Here is a 22,450-nt window from a genome sequence, read left to right as displayed (position 1 = left end):
TCTAGGAGTTTTACAGTTTCAGATCTTACAGTTCAGGTCTTTAATCCATTTTAAGTTGATTTTTTGTGTATGATATAAGATAAAGGTCCAATTTAATTTTTTGTCATGTAAATATCCAGTTTTCCCAGCAACATTTATTGAGGAGACTGCCTGTTCCCAATTGTGTATTCTTGGCACCCTTTTTGAAGATCAGTTGATTGAATATTTGTGGATTTACTTCTGGGCTTTATATTCTGTTCCAGAGGTCTATATAACTGTCTTTATGCCAGGACAATGCTGTTTTAATTACTGAGGTTTGTAACAAATTTTGAAATAAGAAGTGTAATGCCTCTAGCTTTGTCTTTCTTCTTCAAAGTTGTTTTGGCTATTTGGGGTCTTTTGTGCTTCCATGTGAATTTTAGAATTAAAAAAAAAACTTTCTGTTAAAAATTCTATTAAGATTTTGATAGGGATTGCATTCAATCTGTAGATCACTTTGGGTAGTATGGGCAGAAAGTCTTTCAGTCTGTGCACCCAGGATGCCATTACATTTGTTTGTGTCTTCTTTATTTAATCAATATTTTATAGTTCTCAGCGTACAAATCATTTCACTTCCACAGTTAGGTTTATTCTTAAGTATTTATCTTGGATGCTATTGTAATTGGTATTGCTCTCCTAACTTCTTTCTCAGTTTGTTACTAGTGTATAGAAGGCAACTAATAATTTTTTAAATTATACTTTAAGTTCTGGGATACATGTGCAGAACGTGAAGGTTTGTTACATAGGTATACATGTGCCGTGGTGGTTTGCTGCACCCATCAACATGTCATCTATATCAGGTATTTCTCCTAATGCTATCCCTCCCCAGCCCCCCATCCCCCAACAGGCCCCAGTGTGTGATGTTCCACTCTGTGTCCATATTTTCATTGTTCAGCTCCCACTTATGAGTGAGAACATGTGGTGTTTGGCTTTCTGTTCCTGTGTTAGTTTGCTGAGAATGTTGGTTTCTAGCTTCATCCATGTCCCTGCAAAGACATGAACTCATCCTTTTATGGCTGCATAGTCTTCCATGGTGTATATGTGCCACATTTTCTTTAACCAGTTTATCATTGATGGGCATTTGGGTTGGTTCCAAGTCTTTGCTGTTGTGAATAGTACTGCAATAAACATATGTGTGCATGTGTCTTTATAGTAGAATGATTTATAATCCTTTGGGTATATACCCAGTAATTGGATTGCTGGGCCAAATGTTCTTTCTGGTTCCCGATCCTTGAGGAATTTCCACACTGTCTTCCTGAATGGTTGAACTAATTTACACTCCCACCAACAGTGTAAAAGCGTCCCTATTTCTCCACATACTCTTCAGCATCTGTTGTTTCCTGACTTTTTACTGATCGCCATTCTAACTGGCGTGCGATGGTATCTCATTGTGGTTTTGATTTGCATGTCTCTAATGACCAGTGATGATGAGCTTTTTTTCATATGTTTGTTGGCCACATAAATGTCTTCTTTTGAGAAATGTCTGTTCATAGCCTTTGCCCCCTTTTTGATGGGGTTGTTTGTTTTTTTTTCTTGTAAATTTGTTTAAGTTCTTTGCAGATTCTGGATATTAGCCCTTTGTCAGATGAGTAGATTGCAAAAATTTTCTCCCATTCTGTAGGTTGCCTGTTCACTCTGATGATAGTTTCTTTTGCTGTGCTAAAGCTCTTTAGTTTAATTAGATCCTATTCATCAACTTTGGTTTTTGTTGCAATTGCTTTTGGTGTTTTAGTCATGCAGTCTTTGCCCATGCCTATGTCCTGAATGGTATTGCATAGGTTTTCTTCTAGGGTTTTTATAGTTTTAGGTCTTACATTTAAGTCTTTAATCCATCTTGAGTTAATTTTTGTATAAGGTGTAAGGAAGGGGTCCAGTTTAAGTTTTCTGCATATAGCTAGCAAGTTTTCCCAACACTATTTACTATATAGGGAGTCCTTTCCTCATTGCTTGTTTTTGTCATATTTGTCCAAGATCAGATGGTTGTAGATGTGTGGCATTATTTCTGAGGCCTCTGTTCTGTTCCATTGGTCTATATATCTGTTTTGGTACCAGTATCATGCTGTTTTGGTTACAGTAGCCTTGTAGTGTAGTTTGAAGTCAGGTAGTATGATGAAAGGCAACTAATTACTTAATGTGGATTTTGTATCCGGAAACTTTTCTTATTTATTTACTAGTTCTGGCAGTTTTTTTGTGGAGCCTTTAGGGTTTTCCATGTAGAACATCACAGTATCTGCCAACAGGTACAATTTTACTTCTTGCTTTCCAATTTGGATGAATTGTATTTCTCTTTCTTGCCTAATTTTTTTCAATTGAAAAGAAATGATGAGAGTGGGCATCCTTGTCTTGTTTTTGATGTCAGTGGAAAGCTTTCAGTTTTCTCTATTGAATATGATGTTAACTGTAAGTTTTTCATATATGGCCTTTGATATGTTGGGGTAATATCCCTTCATTTCTAGTTTGCTGAGCATTTTATCATGAGAGGGTAATGAATTTTATCAAATGCATTTTCTACATCTATTGAAAGGATTATGCAATTCTTATCTTTCATTATATTGATGTGGTGTATCACATTAATTGATTTTCATGTGTTAAACTATTCTTGCATCCCAGGAATGAATCCTACTTGGTTATGATGTATGATCCTTTTGATCTGCTGTTGAATTCAGTTTGCTAGTATTTTGTAGTGCTTTTTTGCATCGGTGTTAATCATGATATTGGTCTGTAGTTTTCTTTTCTTGTGGTGTCTTTGTCTGACTTTGATATCAGGGCCTCAGACAATGAGTTTTGAAGTGTTCTCTTCCTTGGAATCTTTTTGGAAGAGCTTGAGAATGATTGGCATTAATTCTTTTTTAAATGTTTCATGGAATTTGCCAATGAAGCCATCTGGTCTTGGTTTTGTTGTTGTTGGGAGGTATTTGGTTGCCTATTAAATCTCCTTACTACTTAAAGATGTGTCCAAGCCTTCCATTTATTCATGATTCAGTCTTTGTAGGTTGTATGTATCTAGTAATTTATCTGTCTCATCTATATTATTCAGTTTGCCAGTATATACTGTTCATATTAGTCTCTTAACCTTTTTATTTCTATGGCATCAGTTGTAATGTATCACCTTTCATTTCTGATTATATTTATTTGAGTCTTCTATCTTATTTAATTTAGATAAAAGTTTGTTAAATTTGTTTATCTGCTCAAAAAAACAACTTGTAGTTACCTTGATTTTTCCTATTGTTTTTCTAATCTTTATTTCACTTATTTCTACTCTAATCTTTATCTTTCCTTTTCTTTTGACAATTTGGAGTTTCATTTGTTCTTTTTCTAGTTCCTTGAGATGTAGAGTTAGGTTGTTTATTTGAGATCTTTCCTTTTAATGTATGCATTTATCACTAAAACTTTCCACTTAGTACTTCTTTTGCTGCTACTTGTTTTTGTTTTCATTTGTGCTGAGATACTTTTTAATATCCATTTTGATAGCTTTTTGGACCCATTGGTTGTTTAAAATTGTGTTCTTTAATTTCCAAACATTTGTGAGTTTTTCAGTTTTCTTTCTGCTATTGATTTCTAGTTTTATTTTACTGTGTTTGGAAAAGATACCTGGTATGATTTCGTCTTATTAAATTTGTTAAGACTTGTTTTGTGACCCAGCATACTTTCCATACTGAAGAATCTTCCATGTGCAACTTAAGAGTATGTGCATTCTGCTGTTGTTGTTTTGAATATTCTGTATATGTCTGTTAGGTCCATTTGATCTATAGTGTTGTTCAGGTCTACTGTTTCTTTGTTGATATTCTGTCTATAATTGAAATTGTAATAGAAATTGTGGTTCTATCTGCAATTGAAAGTGGGGTATTAAGGTTTTGTATTATTATCATATTGCTATCTGTTTCTTTCTTCAGTTTGTCAATGTTTGTTTTATATATATAGGTGCTTTGTATTTATAATTGCTATATCTTCTTGAGGGATTGACCTTTTTATCATTACATGGCCTTCTGTTTCTCTTGTGACAGTTTTGGAATTAAGGTTTATTTTGTCTGATAAGGACAGCCATCCCTAGTCTTTTCTGGTTACCATTTGCCTGGAATATCTTTTTCCATCTCTTTACTTTCAGCCTATGTGTGTCCTGTAATCTAAAGTGAGTCTCTTGTAGACAACAAATAGTTGGATCTTTTTTTAAATTTAAATTCATTTAGCCACTCTATGTCTTTTGACTGGGAATTTAATCAACTTACATTTAAAGTAATTATTAGTAGGAAAGCATTTACTATTACAAATTTTTTCATTGTTTTCTGTTTGTCTTATTGTTCGTTTGTTCCTCTTTTCCTCTCTTGTTAATTTCTTTTGTATTTTGTTGTTTCTTTGTATTGATATGCTTTGATTTTTTTTCTCTTTTAATTTTGTGTACCTTCCATATGTATTTTTGTGGTTATGACAGAATTTAGATAAAATATTTTATAATTATTACAGTCTATTTTAAGCTAAAAACTAAATTAACATCAATCACCCCTAAAAACTCTACACTTTTATTTTCACTACATGTATACTTTATATTGTCAAAATTTGCATATGTTTATATTGTGTTTCCATAAATATATTTTTTAGATATAGTTATGCTTAGCATTTTTGTCTTTTTGACTTTTATACTAGAATTGAAAGTGATTCACCCATCACCGTTACGGTAATACAGTATTCTGTATTTGTCTATATATTTACACTTACCAACAAATATTATACTTTGTTATGCTATTGTTTGCTGTTTACTGTCCTTTAATTTCATGTTAAAGAAATCTGTTTAGCATTCTTTACAAGGTAGGCCTAATGGTGATGACCTCCTTCAGCTTTGGTTTGTCTAGCTATGTCTTTGTCTCTTCTTTAAGAATACAAGAAACAAGTACTCTTGTTTCACAATTTTTTCTTTCTTTCATCACTTTAAATATGTCATTTGACTCCCTTCTTGCTTGCTTCTACTAAAAGTCCATTAATAGTATTACAGAGATTCCCTTGTATGTGAGCAAGTCACTTTTCTCTTGCTATTTTGAAATTCCATAGTTGTAATTGACAATTGAAATGATGTGTCTCTGTGTAGACTTTTAGGGGTTCATTTCATTTGGAGTTTTTGGGCTTCCTGAATTTGAATGAACATTTTCTTTCCCAGTCTTGGGAAGTTTTCAGCCATTATTTCTTTCAATAGCTTTATGATTATTTTTGTCTTCTCCTTCTGGGATTCCCATAGTGCATAAGTTGGTCCATGTAATGGTGTCCCATAAATCCCTTAAGCTTTTTTCACTATTTTTCATTTGTTTTTCTGTTCCTCTGACCAAATGATTCTTAATGACCTGTGTGAGTTTATTGATCCTCTTTTCTGCTTGATCTAATATTCTCTTAAACCCCCCTCCCCCAGTGAATTTTTCAGTTCACTTATTGTATTTTTCAGTTCTATCATTTCTGTTTGATATTTTCTATATCGCTTTGTTTAATTTCTCACTTTGTGTATACATTATTATCCTGATCTGAGTGACAGTTACTTTGAATTCTCTGTCAGGCACATCATATATCTCCATTTCATTAGGGTTGATATTTGTAAATTTATTTTATTTCTTCGTTTGATACATATTTCCCTGTTTTTAAATTTACCTTGGATCTCTATGTTGGTATCTTCACATTAGACAAAACAGCCACATCTTTTAATCTTTGTGGATTAGCTCCATATAGGAGAAGACCTTCATCAATCATCCCAGTCATAGATTTTAGAAGCCTCTCAAACTTTTGACTATTCTGATTGCTTTCCTTGTTCTTAGCAACCCCTAGGCATCTAGAGAATGCTGGGTCATTTCAGTGCTCTGAGACAAGCAAGACTCATTTTCTTTGGAAGCCATTTTCTTGGGAAGCCCACAAAAGTTGTATCATCGGATGCTTGTTTAACTCTTTCCCTGCATAGATAGAAGCAGGGACCTCGGTGTTTTTTTACTGAGGGGAGGGGCTGTGGCAACTAGTTGTATGGTAGGCCATACTACCTAGAAGTGTGTTTTTATTTGTTAGTTTATTTCCTTCTGCTTGCTCTACACTGAGCCAGGGAGAGGAGCTATGGCAAGTGCCTGCATGCATGTTCAAACCTCTGTTTATTCTCTGTAGACTCAGGGACTAGTATATGCTGGACCTGTCAGCTATCCAAGACAAGCAAGTTGAAGACACTCCCTTGGGTAGAAGTCAGAAAAGTTGGGATGCTAGATGTTCAGTCCTACTTATTCACTCTTCACTGAGAAGCAGGGAGCTGGAGGTTCCCTCTTGATTATATGGCACTGTGCTAGGGATAGCAAGAAGGTATCTTCCCTTTTCCTGCTTGTTTCAATGTGGCTGGATTTGCACTTGCCAAGGGTTCAGGAGCCATTCAACTAGTTTCTGGTGTCTCACAAACAAAAAATTGATTCATGTGTTGGTGTTAAATCTGTATGTTTGTGGGGAAGGAGACTCCAGGGCTTCCTATTCTTCCCTCTTGCTACCATCACTTTTATTGCATGGTAATTTAATCTCCTTAAAAGCAATACTTAAGAAATCAGACAAGGTTACAGAAAAATTGTATCTTCTTACCTGAAAATTCCAAAGCAGCTTACAACTTGTTCAAATTATTCGTATGATATATGTTCATAGTATGACTTAACTAAGCAAATAAAGGCTGTGTGACTGACTAGAGAAGCAAACATCTGAAAGTTTTTTGAGTTTCAGGAGCAAAAGCTTAGTATCATTAATAAAATTGGAAGATCTTAGTTATTGTACTGTATTTAGAAATTGGCCGCACTGTCTAGGAGTGTGTAATTTCAGAATACAAGCACATTCAGAATTACATTTATCGAAACACAGAAAGGTTAAAATAAAATTATGACAGATTATGTTGGCTGGTCTTCTCAGTTTATTCCATGTCAGAAAGATGAAGAGCTCATTATAACTTTTCCTTGAGTAATGAGTTTTTTGGGGTCCATGATTGAGGTCACATACAAAGATGATCCTGCAGTTTCTGAACCATGTAAAGATTTGGAAATAATATCATCTAGATCTTTTGCTGGATGCCCTGAAGGTAAGGTAAATATATGTTAAGGGTTTATATGTATCATGGAAAAAGGCTGAATCTCTCTCTCTCTGTCTCTCCCTTAAGCCACATTTAGGAAACTGGAGCATACACAGAGGCTATCAACCAAGATAGATAATTGCAAAGCCATATAACACAACTAACAGTTGAGGAAATACCTATGCTATTAACTTGGAAAGGAAATAATTTGGAATTGGAGAGTGAGAATATAGCTGTATATAATATTTGAAAGACGCTTTTATGTGAAAATGGACTTGTTATTCTGTGTGCCTTTACTCAGTGAATGGAAGTTAGAAGTACGTATAGACTCCATCACTTTACAAAAGTAGTGTTGAGTGATTTTGTAATGAATGAGTTATTGATGGAAAGGAAGATTATGATTAAAAATATTCAATGGAGAATTTTTGAGGCATGTAACACAGTTGACTTCTTTGCCTCCTATTGAAATCGACAGGCCATGTGCAGTTAAAACCTCACGCAAATTTCCAAATGTTTACTTGAGCCCATCAGTGAGGTCTATGAAGGACCATTCATGAGGGATGATGTTGCAGCTGTGATTGGCAGGATACCCTGTGTTATAGTTTCTGTTATGCAGCATTGACATCTGAAATCAATGTATAAGAACCTGCTTGTCACCAACCCAGGCAAGCTTACAACTGTGAGCAGTTATTGTAAAATATAGTTTGGATTCTATCTTGGCAGCCATGCATGAGCAACTAAGCATGTATTTACTGCAGTGTACCAAAATGAATTCCAAATTGGAATTATTATAGAATTTTTAAAAATGTATACTAAATTATTTTTTAACTATAGAGGTTCAGTGCACAATGAGAAATCTCAAGATTTTTCTTTTATCAAGAAATGTCAGTTAAATTTATAATGTAATTTAATTAAGTTTCCTATTGGATGGTTAAATAAGAATTATGTAATTTTGTATTTAAGAAAGCTAATATGTGTCAACCTCACCCTTATTTAGGAGATTTGGGTTTTTGCCCCCAAGTTTCCCAAATATCAGATAGGTAAGAAAATAAGATAAATTTGTCTTTTCTAACCCCAAAATGTATGCATCAAAGTGAGTGATATTCTTCAAAATAGTCATTTCTACCATGGTAAGCTATCCTTGTAATTGGCTTAAAAATTACATAAGAAAATGAGTCACATTATTTACTTTGCTTCTTATTTTTGAGCAAAAATAAGATTACCCAGTGTACTCTTCCATCGTATTCTAAGACTTAAAAGTTATTGATTCATAGCTGCTTCCAAAAATCAAATTTATCTTCAGAGAATCAAGATTTGCTACTTGGAAGATAATAAGGCAATGCCCAAGCTAGAAGGCAAGTCCATAAGGAAGATCTTTATAAGAGTTTGCATATAGTTACACAGGCCACTGCTTCAAAGGATAACCTCCTTTGAAGGTAACAGATTTTTGCTAAAAGTAATGAGCCTTGTCACCTTATAGGCACATGGTGTTCACCATACCTAATTGAAGGGTTTCCACTCTGCCTGGGCTAACTCATTGCATCCTTTGAGTGACTGGGTGTGTATCTCCATGCTTTCTGCCAGTATCCTAGTTGGAAGTGGTAGGTGCAGGGAAAATGAAAGCAATTAGAAATAGCCAAAGAGGTTAACTGCCCCAACCCACCTCTCACCAGTCCTGAAGGGTGTGTAGAAGAATAGCATAGAGTGACAGGTTGTAGTTGACTCATAAAGTCTGTCAGAAAGATAGCGGGAGCTGTTGGAAGGAGCACTAACCAAGACTCAGAAGCAGGGATGAGATTGGATGAAGCGAGCAAAGAATCCGTGGTGCAAATTAGAAGGAGGCAGTTGCTAACCCTGAACTCACATGACCATGAGAGTAAGCGGCCTTCTTAAATTTTGTGCCCTGTCTCACCTGCCTCACCCTACTCCTGGCGCTGGTCACTGGGGCCAACTTCTAATTCAGTTCACTTTTGCCACAGACTTGCTGAGCAATTTGGGACAAATTAGAGCTAATCTCATGCCGCTCCACATTTCCTAAAAGTAAAATGGAGGTAATCCCTGAAACACTCATTCTATAGGTTGCTAGAAGGATCCATCAGATGTGACAATGCCTTGTAAGCCATAACCATTTACATTATTATTGTGTTTTTTTTCTTTTTTCTACCATATCAAAAATTTTAAAGCATCTTCTCCTGGGTTAGTTCTTATTTTTCAAATAACTGGGCGTAACTGGACTATGGGGAAGTTTTTTTTAAAGTATAGATATCTAGGGCTTGCCTCAGTCTAATTAAATCAGAATCTCTTAGTGTAGGGCTCAGGAATCAGTATATTTTATGATACTTCCTTATTAGTTATACTTATTTTTACTTTTTTCTCATTTATTTGACATATAACAATTTATTTAATTGGCATATAATAATTGCTCATATTTTTGGGACACATAGATACTTCTTTATTAACTTATTTCTTCGTTGTTGCCTTACAGTATATAACATACATCTTTGATGTATTAGGTTTAACTTGAAATAATGTATATTACTTCATGTATTATTTAAGAACCGTGCAGCAGTACACTTTCATTTCCCACCTCCTTTCCTTTGCACTATTACTGTCATACATTTTTCTTTTACATATATTATAAACACCACAATATATTAGCTATGTTTTTTTGCTCTGAATAATCAGTTACCTTTTCAAGCAACTAAAGTAGGAAAACAAAACCTTTTATATTTTACATTGACTTTTATCATTTCTGGTACTCATTTTTCTGTGTAGCTCCACTTCATATTAAAATTCTTATGCTGGCAATCAATTTCCTCAGCCTTTGTTTGTCTGAAAAAAAAAACTATTTCACCTTCACTTTTGTAAGATATTTTCACTGGGTGTGGAATTCTGAGTTGGCAGATTTCTTTTAACTTTTATTTTTTAGTTCTATAAATATATCATCCAATGTGTTCTGGCTTGTGTGGTTTCTGAAGATTAGCAACCTGTAATTCTTACCTTTTTATTTTATGTTTTTCTTTTTTTCTTGATGTTAAGCAGTTTGACTATGATGTATTTAGATGTGTATTGTTTGGTATTTTTCCTTTTTGGGATTCTCTGAGTTTCTTGGATCTATACTTGGATGTCTTCATTATTTAAAAAAATTTTCCGTCATCATCTCTTTAAATATTGCTTCTTATTCTCTCATCTCTTTTTGAGACTTCAATTATATTATGTTAGACCATTTTATATTGCACTGTAGGTCTTATACGCTCAATTCTTTCTCTTTTTTTCTTCAATTCTTTCCTTTTTGTGTTTTAATGGAAATAATTTATTGTGACCTGTCTTCAACTACACTGTTTATTTCCTCAGCTTTTTCAAGTTTAGTGATGGGCCCACCGAATCAATTTTTCCTCTCTGATAGCACTTTTAAAATTTCTAGTGTTTCAATTTGATTTCTATTTGACCATTAAAGTTTCTATATCTCTTCTGAAATTCCCCATCTGATTATCATTGTTGTTGACTTTTTCAAACTAGATACTTGAACATATTAGTTATACTCATTTTAAAATTCCTGTTTGTTACTTCCAACATCTGGGTCATGTCTGAGTCTGTCTCTGTTGTTTGCTTTATCTTTTCTCATGGGTTTTTTTGTTTGTTTGTTTTTGTGTATTTTGTAATTTTTGATTGAATGCCAGACATCATGTATAGGATAGTGAGTACTGAAATCATATTTATGTCTGAAAATTGGCCAGCCTTTTTATCAGGCCGTTAATATGATAGTTGGAATCAATTAATCAGGACCCGAGCTGGATTGGGGCTTTATTTTTGCTATTGTTACTGCAGTGCACTACAGCTTTCAAATTCCTCCAGAATTAGACTGCTAATGCCTTGTACTTATATTTTAACATCTGTAATATTTTCAGATTCTTAGGTTGAAGCCTGATTTTGGGGCCCTTAGGTGCTGGAGGGTTTTTCTCACTGTGGCTGCTGCTTATTAGATTTTAGTTGTCTTTGTATGCCTATATTGCCAAAGGGGTCTCTCTCCTTGCACTGTCCTCCTCCAGTGGTAGGCCACTATTGCTTGTTTTTTAGTGTTATAGCTTCTAGTGGAGTTTGGGCTTTTGGGTTTTTGTTTTGTTTTGTTTTATTTGTTTGTTTTAAATCCTTTCCCGGCCTTGTTTTAGGCAAAGTCAGCCTCATAACTGTGGCTGGATTTGAGCAAGTTTCCTTCCCTGCCCAAGTTGGAACAGTCCACTCCTTCCTAGGCCCAAGGAGTCAGGTCTTGGGCCTAGGAAGCTTTTATGCCCCTTGAGACTTTTTCTTTTACCCTTTTGCCTACAACAATTACTTTTGCCTAAAATCTAGAGGTCAGAAGGCTCTCCATCTCTACCGGAGCCACATTGGTTTTGCTTTGACTGCACCCCCAGAAGCAGTAGATCTTTGCTTGCACCTGTGGGTAGAAGGGTTTGGTGCCCCCTCCTCAAGCAGCTTAAAGCTTTTTGTTGTTGTTGTTAAGAGGAAATGTTCCATAGAAATGAGCAGGGCTTTATGCCTATCCCCTAGCAGCCATGTGTCACCTCATTTGCATCCACACTTCAAGGGAATGTCTTGTTCTCAGACTTTCTCATGGCTTCCAATGTTGACCCATGGGAAAGGGCTTGCCCATTAGCACAATCTGTGCCTTTGGCCCTGTGTCTTTGGCCACCAGCTATTCCAAATGACACATTAGTCTAAGGGATTCTAATGAACAAAGTATTGAGAATCACTTGTAGGAAAAGAGATTTCTTAGGAAGTAAATCTGTTTTTATAGAACTGCTGTTGGTGTGAGTGTTATTAGAATTATAAAACCAAATCTAACATAGTTTTCCACTATCTTCAGAATACAACATTTAAAGATTTAGACTAGAGAATAATGAGTATAGTTTTGCCTTCTCTCCCTGACCAATTCTGGGTTTTTTTCTGGTCGTTGACTGCAAACTGCCCTCAGCTGCTCATGATTATCCTAATTATTATCAAAAGGGAAGATATTTATCTAATGGCTTCCACACAAAGGATTGGAGGCATTCATCTGATTTTCAGGGGTCACTTAGCTAGTGAAACTCCAGCTCTTCTTGATCTCCAGTCAAGATCCTCAGCAGCTCTGGACAAGGAAAGCATTTTTGGCACCTGGCTGTCAAAGGGAGACTCTATGTCCGTGCTTCTTTCTTAGTGAGTGCATTTCCTGTTGACAGAATCGCATCGCCAAGCGCAGCAGGAAGCTGGTGGACTATGACAGTGCCCGCCACCATCTGGAAGCTCTGCAGAGCTCCAAGAGGAAGGATGAGAGTCGAATCTCTAAGGTAGGGATTGAGCCTAGGGTGAATAACACTCTCCATATTTTATGACCTGTTGCAGCTTTGCTTTTTAAAATTAAGTGCTTCCTCTGTAAAAGGAGATTGGAAACTGAACAGAATTTAAACTGAAACATAGTGCTTTTTATTATTTTTAATGGAAATAAGGCTTTTCATTATATTGTACAGTTCATATGGGGGACACTGACTCACACATTTTGATCAGAATGAACTTTGACCTGCAATGTTGCAGGATCAAAGAAAGTAGTGTGTCCGCACTTCCTTAGGTAGTTGTGGTCCACCCTCAGTGCTGAAATGCAGATGCAGATAGGACACCAAGCTGAAATTCTCAGAGGTGACTTTTGATTGTCTGAGAGTACAGATGTGTGGATTTGCATAAAACTATTTTTCTGTTAGAAAAGTTTTTATAGTAACTTTCACCATGTATATCAGCAAGTTACAGATGCCGACTAACTGAAGTCATCTCCTAAGTACACCCTCTTCTTCCAGTTTTGCCTTTTCCTATGTGCCTACACACAGCTGTCTGAATGGTCTTTCTACATCAAAATATGTTTCTCACTGCTTAAATATTTTAATGGTTTCTATTACCTCTACGAAAAATGCTAAATTTCTTAGTACAGCATAGAAGACCCTCACAATTTGGCTGTAACTCACCTGTCCATCCTGATCAACTTTCAAGTCTCCTTTCCCCTCCTCGCCTTCTTCCATAAACATACCCCGAGCCAGAGCTACACAACAGTTTCTGAGCAGTTCACAATAATAAATGCCCTTCATGAGAGGCCTCCTAGATACCAGGCATCCTGTTCAACACTTCATCTACATTAACTTTCCTTAATACTCAAAACAACCTGTGAGGTACACAGTAGTAAAGCAGTATGACAAGTTCACATGGTAAGCTAGAATTCCATTTCAAGGCATTCCACCCTTATGTATCGTAATGTCTTTCCTACCCCCTCCCTTAGCAAACATTTTCTGATTCTTTAGGATTCAGCATCACCTTCCACATAGCATGCTCTATAACACATTGTAAGTCCCTTTTGTAAATACATCCTGTAATGTAATTATTTAGAGTTTCCACTAGACTGGGAATTTGCTGGGGATGCATTCATGTTCAGTATCCATAGCAGAGCTGTCTACATGGCAGGCAGCTAACACATTTTTGTAGAATAAATGATTCAGCCAGAAACTGCAAGAGCAACCATTGTAATCAATCCAGTTTCCAGTTTTAGGGATTCTTAGTATTTCCTGTTTAATTGAAAAACAAGGATATGCTTTTAACCAAATACTCTCCTTCTCAAAATGTTTCCAAGATGCCATAAAACTATTCTTATTTTATATTAAATGATGCTGTTGTGTATAGAAATGGTCTTTCTTAGTGTAAACGCATGTTATGTTTCATTCCTAGGCAGAAGAAGAATTTCAGAAAGCACAGAAAGTGTTTGAAGAGTTTAATGTTGACTTACAAGAAGAGTTACCATCATTATGGTCAAGGTAAAAATATTTCTCTACAGGTTGCACATGTTCCTTTTAGAAATTCAAGGTCAGTGAATATCCCTTATCTTGTCTTTGTTTTTACTGTGATACTTCAACACTGTCCAGTGGAAGTGTTCTTTATCTGTACTTTCCAGTATGGTAGCTACTTGTCACTAGTGGATGTTGATCACTTGGAATATGGCTAGGATTAAAAAGGAGGAACTAAATTTTAAACTTAATTTATTTGTTTTAATTTATTTGTATGTAAATAACCACCTGTGGCTAGTAGCTGCTGTATAGGATGACACAATTTTAGACCTCAATCCATTTCTCAAGTGAAGACCTAAATCTCAATTAGAGGCATTAGGAAGACTGTCCCTCATCTTGAAACTTACAATAATGTCCTTTCAGTCCTTTATTCCAAGAGCTCATCTAGTCATCTGGCTTAGATGGTAAGCTTCTACTTTCAGCCCTGACTTTTAAATCTGAACTGTATTCATATTTTGAGCGCCAGATAATCTTATTTACACATTACTCTGCATTTCTCGTGGAATTAAGTGCATTTTTAAATAGTTGTTCTGTTTTTCCTACTCAGTGGTAGAACAAAGAAGTTGTTGGATGAAATAGTACCTTATGATCCTCAATCTCTGTCAGTATCCTCATGCTCCTACCCCAAATTAGCCAGAATTGTACTTAAAATAATGCCACGTTATTTTAAATCAGGTCCTCTATTTCTAACTTCCAACTAGATGGGTGTGCCTCGAAAGCCTTCTTATATACAAATTCTAGAGCTTCTATTTACCCGCCAAAATTGTAAGCATTTTGAGGGTCTATACTAGAGTTTGCCCATTTTTGAGTTCATCTCTAGTGTTTTTAATTTTTGCCAATAAAAGGTACTCAGTGTTTCTCGCTGAACTACTGAAATATCTGGATGAAATTTTGGCTGATTTCTACCTCAATGTCCAGCCATCACCCAAAGTCCAACATGCGAAATTATGTCATTGTTCGTCTGAATTTACTCATTCTCTCTACATCTGCATTTCTTTCTTTTTGTGTGTGTGTGCCATTATTTCTGGGCTCCCAAGCCTCAAAGCTTTGGAATTGTTACCTACAGGAAACGAAAGAGCCATCAAAATAAACAATCCATCATTTTTTGGTGTGGGCTTCTGGATCGCTCTCCCTTTCTCTAGTCCCACTGTCCACACCCTAACCCTCATCCTGTTGTGGATTATGATAGTAGTCTTGCCTTTACATTTCTTTCTTTGACCTCTTCCTGTACACCTTTTCTTTCAGAAGCTCCACCTTGACATCTCTGTGGCCTGCTTAGGACCTCACTGTATGTGCCTAAAGAAGACCTCTTCTCTCCCCCAGGGAGGATTTAAACAACCTGAATGTATACAACTTTTAGGGATAGAGATAAAACAAATATCTATTTATGATTTGAATTTATTTAGTTATTTGCATTTATTTAAAATCAAAAATTATATGCTGCTATGGCTTTTAAAAAAATACAGATATTACTTTTTTGCTTTAACATTTCATGGAATACTTTTATTCAAAGTCTTTACATATATCTTTAGCATCAGTGTTTTTGTCCTCGCTTAAGATACTCATCACCTCAACTAGTAGTTCTCCAGAGCTTATCTTCATCTGCAACAGATATTTACTTCCAAACATAAGTTGCCATTTACATACAATTAAGACAGTTATTCTTTTTATTTCTCCTGTAAAGGAATTTTTTATGATTTCTAATGTAATTGCCTGATTGCTTTTTAAACTGATCTTCAAAAAGACTTGGATACCACAGTGTTCAAGGCTTTCAATTATGAGATAATACCGTGGGAAGTTGCCAGTGCCAATTATGAAACTTTGGGGAAATTGCCAGAATTTTCAAGAGACAGATATTTATTATTTGCCTTATTATGGATTGGGTATATAACTAAGATTTTTCTAATGAGTTCTACTACATCCAATACTAGCATTGATGTTATTTCAGTCTTTTGTGCCCTTCCTAAATTGTATTTGGTTATTCAAAGTAAAGTAATTGTTGGAGTGTCTTGTAGCATGAAAGACTTTGTAGGGACTTAAAAACAAAGGGAATATCTGAGGGATAATTTTGGAAAGAAGCCTTTCCCCTTTTCTGGTCATACACAGTATAAATGTTTCAATGCTTTTGAAATCAATCTAATGTCTCACTCTGGCACTTAGGAAATAACATCAGTCAAAACTAGTTTTTCAATCCAGATCCTGCCTTTTGATCAAAACCTGACTTAAACCTTCCTTTCTATGTAGCATATTTCTTGATGAAATCCAGATTACTCAACCATAATAATTGTGTGCATTGTTTGTGCTGTGTACAAAAGATCATTTTTTGTAATACTTTGTATTTGCTAGGTGTCATTTTACATACTTTACATACATAACCTCTAATCATTACAATTACAGATCTCTCCATTTCACAGATGAGAAGCTAAAGATCATATTCATTAAATACCTTGCCTAAGATTGTTAAGCTTGTAAATCCTAAAGGTAGCGTTTAAAAACACTTTGGTGTTTTGTTTTGTTTTCCTGTAAATCCTGCTGCTTTTATCTAGGGCCTCTTTATCTAAAATGAGATTGCATTCAGTCATAATTTTTCAAGTTATTCCATAAATACATATGTTCTTTAACAAGCCATATTACTCAACCTTGAAATTGAAATTAGTATTTTGTATCTTCTTTGCCTCCTTTGAGGAAATGCATATTACTGGGCATGGAGTAATAAACATATTACCTATTAGTTATTAATGCATGAAACTATTCATAATCCTTCAGAATGTTGAGTGGAATGTTCTATATATGCCTGTTAGGTTCAGGTCGACTATATGTTGTTCAAGTTTTCTATTTCCTTACTATCTTCTGCCTTGTTGAAGTCTCCCACCATTATTGGGCTTATTTCTGTCTTCATTTCTGTCAGCTTTTGCTTAATGTATTTTAGGGTTCTGTTGTTAGGTGTATATATGTTTATAACTGGTATATCTTCTTGATGGATTGACTATTTTATCTTTACAAACTGTCCTTTGTCTCTAATAATTTTGACTATTTTGTCTGATATTGGTATAGCCATTCAAGCTCTCTTTTCATTACTCTTCATGGAATATTCTTTTTTCCATTTTTAAACTTTCTACCTGTCTTGACTCTAAAGCATGTCTCTTGTGGGCAGTATTTAGTTGGATCATTTGTGTGTGCACATGTGTGTGTGTTTTATCCATTCTGCCAGCCTCTGCCTTTTGATTGCTGTGCTCAGTCCATTTGCCTTTATATAATTACCAATAATGTAAACTTTCTGTCTACTGTTTTGCTAATTGCTTTGTGTGCCTTATATCTTCTTTGTTTCTCTATTCCTCCATTACTGCCAAGTGTAGAAAACTTTCAAAATTTTGGATTTAAACTGATCTCCAGAAATTAGTAGTTCATGAAGAAGAAATGAACTACTGCTTAGAGGGGGATGCAAGTTCAATTTTAAAAAAAGAAAATACTAGAATATGATTGCAGGTTTTAAAGGAGCTTATAGATTATATAAAGAGAGATGGAAAGAAGGAAGGACTCAAGAGAATTCTTGAGGTAAATCTTGTAAAATAAGTAAAGCCACCATTTAGTGAAAAGGATATGCCAGACTGACATAGAGCATGAATAAAGGCCTGTGTGTTGAAGCAGATATCTGGGTTCATGGAACTTTAATTGGTCTGATGTAACTCAAAGTCAGAGTGATAGTGTTTGGGAGGGGCTTGTGGTGATTGATGAAGCAGGAGAAAGACAGGGATCAGATACATTTATCATTCATTCAACAAATATTTATTGACCACCTACTGTGTGTGAAGAACTCTGTTAAATGCTAAAGATTCTGTACTGAAACTTTTTGTTTGCTTGGAGCTTGTATTGAAGGACAGGGAAAGGCAGTTACCTTTAAAAGAAATGAAAAATTTATCAGGCAATAAGTTCAATGCAGAAACATTTTTTTTTAAAAAAGGATAATTTAGTAGAGAGTGACATGAGATGGGGTAACTCAGACTGTAGTTTGGATGTTTAGGGAAGTCATCTCTCAAAGAGATAGACAATATATAAAGAAAAGGAAATTTTGGCAAGATTGAATCTGGCTTATATATGTTGAGTTGAAGAATCATTAGGAAATTCAAAAAGTTATGTCTTTTAAGCTAAGTCTAAAGCTTGAAGAAAGGTTTGGGAGTCATTACCATATGGGTGGTAATGATGCCATGAGAGTTGATGAATTAGATGGTCAGATAGATCAAATGGCAAGATGAGGATCAAAGCAGAACCTTTGAGAGCACCAATATTTTATGGAATGTGCAAAAGAAGAGGAAACTGGAAAAGCCTTCCAAAAATTAATCAGAGATGTAGAAGGAGCCATGACACAGGGATATCTCAAAAAGGCAAGAATGGAGAGAATTTTAAAAATGAGGAGTGCCAGGACTATCATTTACAATAGAGGGGTCAAGCAGATGAGGACTAAAGAGGCATCACCTTCGGTAAACGTCCAGAGGGGTTTCAGTAGATGTTGGGATCGGAAGCTTGATTGTAGGCATTGGAGACTCCGTTGGAGATGAGAAAGCAGCAACAGGTGATGGTGTCTGTTATTTTGAGGATTCTAACTAAGATGGGCCTGAGGAATTGTGGCAGCTGGTATAGGGAAATTAGAGGGCAAGGGAAGCTTTCTAAAAACAACTTTTGTCATTTTGAGAAGATGGCATAGCTGTGGGAGAGGTGGAATAATTTAGGACTGAGGATATGTGGGGCAAACAGGGGATCAGGACAAGGAGGAAGGATATTGATAGGACTGGCCAGAGAGTGTTGAGGGGTACACCACAGGGCCCAAGCTTGATAAAGCAGGATATTCAACCTGATCAAGGGTAATGGCCTGGAAGAAAAGCGCATTGATCTCACAGAGGTTTTGAAAAAAGCAGGTGGAATGGAAATGAATGAATGAGGGAGCTCATGGCCCAGGAAAGTAGGTTAGTGGGTGGGCCACTGATCTGCCCCATTTCAGAGGTGAAATAGTTGTGAGTTATGGCAAGATCCAAGATGTCAGAGGCCAATGCAGAATGTGTATAAATAGGATGCTGGGGTCACTAGTTAGAGGGCTCATGTTTTGGCTGGATAGTCATATGGTTGTCGAGATCTACAGTGTTAGTGTTAGGATTTGGTGAGGGAGAGAGGGGAAACCATGAGGTATGCCATTGTGGATTGTGGTTGGGGTTGAGGAGTGTTGCTGAGAGGTTGATATTAGGCTTTGAAGAGGCTGAATATGAGTGCCATTAATCCCAGAATGGAGTGAGCTTAGAGGATCAGAAGAGAGCTAGGAAAAAACTCTTGCTCGTACTCTATCTCCATGGTAAGTGAGGGACAGCAGGGGATGCCTCCTCCACTGCAAGAGGGTCTGGGGGGAAGCACTGACACTCCCCTCCAGGGAGACAGATTTCCTTAGGGCATTGCAGAGGGGAGAGTGCTCAGGCCTGCAAACTGTAGCTGTGATAAGCTCAACTCCTTTATTTCTGAGAACAAAGAAACATCTTAATAAAGAAATTAAGTTGGTTTTGACAGATAATCAGAAGGGTCCTGAGGATGCCACATTTGGGGAAATGATGTCTCAGAGTCCCTTGTTTATAAAGAACTTGCCAAATTAAACTTTTAAGCAGATAGTATCAGAATCAAGAGCCTGGTATTCTGGTACTTTGTGTCTGTATATTCTACTGCTGGTTACATTAGGTTTTTACAAGCTAGGGTCACATCAGAATGTGCTCTTGTAGTAGAATGAGTGCCAAGTTTCTTCATTCACTGGCTTATTCATTTATGGAGTTTATTCATTTATTCATGCCTCCTGTGTACTAGGTGCTGGGGCTGTAATAGTGAACTAGTTAAACGCATTCCCCTCTTTGCAGGATCTCTGACTTCATAAATTGGAGAAAATCACTATCAGTTGTATCAAAAACGTTGGACACTTTATCCTAATTAAATACATGCTAGTTAATTTCTAAATTAAAAAACAAAATATTAGAAAAGCGTAGATGTTTAGTTATTCTAAATAAGATATTTCTGATACTACACCATTTTCTCAGGATAATAATTGATTTGACAACTTAAGATATGCTGTATATCAGAAAACAAAATTGAAATATAGAAGAATGGGACTTCTTTTTTGTTTTTGCCTAATGCATCCAAAGTTAAATATGTTTAATAGAAGTGCCATTACATATTGATAAGAAAAACAATACTAAGAAATAACAAAAAAATTGAATAGGTGATTCACAAAAGAAGGAATACAAATGAACAGTAAATAAATGAACAAAAGTGTTAACTTGAATTAAAGAAATAAAAACCTAAAAGTCAGTGAGATGCCAACTTTTGGCTGTTATATTTATAAAGGCCGTATGTAAAGTAATGTTCAATTACCACATATGTAAGGTAATTGGGACTATAAGTGGCCCAGTCTGCTGGGAGCAGTTGAGCAATTTGACAGTGAACATCAGTGCTTATTTGGTTCACTCCTTTTACCAGCAAATACCTTCAAGAAATCTGTCCTAAGGAAATGAATAAGCTGTGTACTAAACCTAAATCATAGATATTCATTAGGGTTTTGTTTACCATAGAAAAAATTAATAAAAATAAAATAATACTCCCCAATGAAGTTCAACTTACACACCTCTTCCATCTGTATCCACCTTCTGCTTAAATTGGACCCTTCTTTCTGCAGCCCAGGTTTATCCTCTTAAGCAGGTGTTTGCAGTTATCACAGGGCCCATTTCTCTCCTCTCCTCTCAGTTTCTCTGTTTCTGCCCATATCCACTCACTTTTGATATTTAATCATGTATGCCTTCTTGTTGTAACTTAACATTCCCATGTGGTTTTATAATCTGCTTGTTTCAAATATATATAAAATCTGCTTTTTTCTCTTACACACACACACACACACACACACACACACACATATATATTTCCATTGTAAATATAAATGGAGCATATATTCATCAAGCAACCCCTCTGGGTGCTTCTCTAACTGGCTTGTACGTTCCTAGAGACATGTTCACCTACCACTATGCATGTACGCAGAGTTGGATAGGTCCTTTGTTGAGTAATTGAAGGAAGAAAGGTGTTAAGAATTACTGTCTCAGTTGATTGGGGCCCTGGAGAAGGAGTCATGAGTTGCCACTCAAAGTGCCCCAGAAGACTTCTCTGCAAACTCTGAGAGTGGGGTCCCTCTGCATAATGTACAGGTAACCTGTAGGGTCTCTCCTTGCCTGTCAAACTGCTGCCTTAATTAGCTTCCTCAAATACAGGTGCAAGTCTTCTCCTTTGCCCTATCTCAAACACTTCTAGGGGTTGCCCACTGCCTGCCAATAAATGTTGTGCTTCATGGTCTGGCAAGGACCTCTGCCCCAGTGAACCATCTGCTTCCTCACTAGGCTCTCCTCTCCCAGGCTCTGATCTGATCCTCCTGGGGGCTTACCATTTCCCAAATACACTGTGGAGGATTTTCTTTATTAATGAATAGATGTCTATATGCATGTGTATTTGTATGCATATGAATATATATATGTTCATGTATTTAGGAATAAGTATATGATCTTTTAAAATCAATTAAAAGAAAAATATATGAAATCAGGGTCACATGATCACTGTAAGTATAGAAAATTAAGATTAAGTCAAATATGTTAGGGATGTAAGTAAAGATAAGCCATAGAAGAAGTTAATCTCGTTGCTATTATGAATGGGCAGCTTATGTTTTCATTTACTCAGTGATGACATGCTCTAATTTTTAATGAACAATTAGTATTAATTTATGTGTTTTTTATTTCCCTCTATGAAACAAATTTCAGAGTCCAAACACATAATAATAACTAGACCATTTATAGTTTATAAAAATTAATAATGAACTTCTCAAATCTCGAAAGCAAGAAACATTATCTAAAATATAAATAAGTTCTCAGGGCGGTGGTTCCATAAGCATTGTCTCTGAATCAGCAGCATCAGTTGTCATCTAGAAACTCACCAGAAATACAGATTCTCAGTCTCCATGCTCAGACCTACGGGATCAGAAACACACCCTTCAGATGGTTCTCATGCACACTAAGGTTTGAGAATCACTGTCTTAAGGCAGTAACTGAATTTTAGGAGAGGTCATGCTCTATGCCAAAAGATATTTGGTTTCGTTCATTAACAGACGAGGAAATGTTGGGCTTGCTTTGGGTTCAGTATTTTATTTAATCCAAAGTTATTCAACATGGTGTAAAAGAAACCTGGGTTTTCATACATTTCGTTGCTATTAAAATTATTTTTGCTGACTGGTCTTTCCCTCTCTCTTCTTTCCTCTTTGTATTTCCACATGGCAGACGAGTTGGATTTTATGTTAATACTTTCAAAAACGTCTCCAGCCTTGAAGCCAAGTTTCATAAGGAAATTGCGGTGGTGAGTCATGGTGATTATTTTTGCATGTGGAATCTAAAGTAAAGGAAGGTTTATTTTGGAAGCAAATGAAATGGGATAGAATTATCCAAAGAATTCACTCTTTTGT

At 35.9% G+C, this 22,450-nt stretch overlaps 1 protein-coding gene across 2 annotated transcripts in view; it reads left to right on the top strand.

The window, feature by feature from the left end:
* Positions 1-22,450, top strand: part of AMPH (amphiphysin) — a 247,506-nt gene that overhangs the window by 137,334 nt on the left and 87,722 nt on the right. For both annotated transcript variants that reach the window (XM_050783311.1, XM_050783312.1), the window contains exons 6-8: positions 12,292-12,399; positions 13,817-13,902; positions 22,269-22,344. In XM_050783311.1, the coding sequence (XP_050639268.1) occupies positions 12,292-12,399; positions 13,817-13,902; positions 22,269-22,344 (270 nt within the window). The remainder of the gene's footprint in view (positions 1-12,291; positions 12,400-13,816; positions 13,903-22,268; positions 22,345-22,450) is intronic.

Source organism: Macaca thibetana, chromosome 3 (assembly GCF_024542745.1).
Source record: "Macaca thibetana thibetana isolate TM-01 chromosome 3, ASM2454274v1, whole genome shotgun sequence".
Classification (NCBI taxonomy): Eukaryota; Metazoa; Chordata; class Mammalia; order Primates; family Cercopithecidae; genus Macaca; species Macaca thibetana.
The sequence above is the reverse complement of the archived record's forward strand: the minus strand, read 5'-3'. Positions and strand labels throughout refer to the sequence as shown.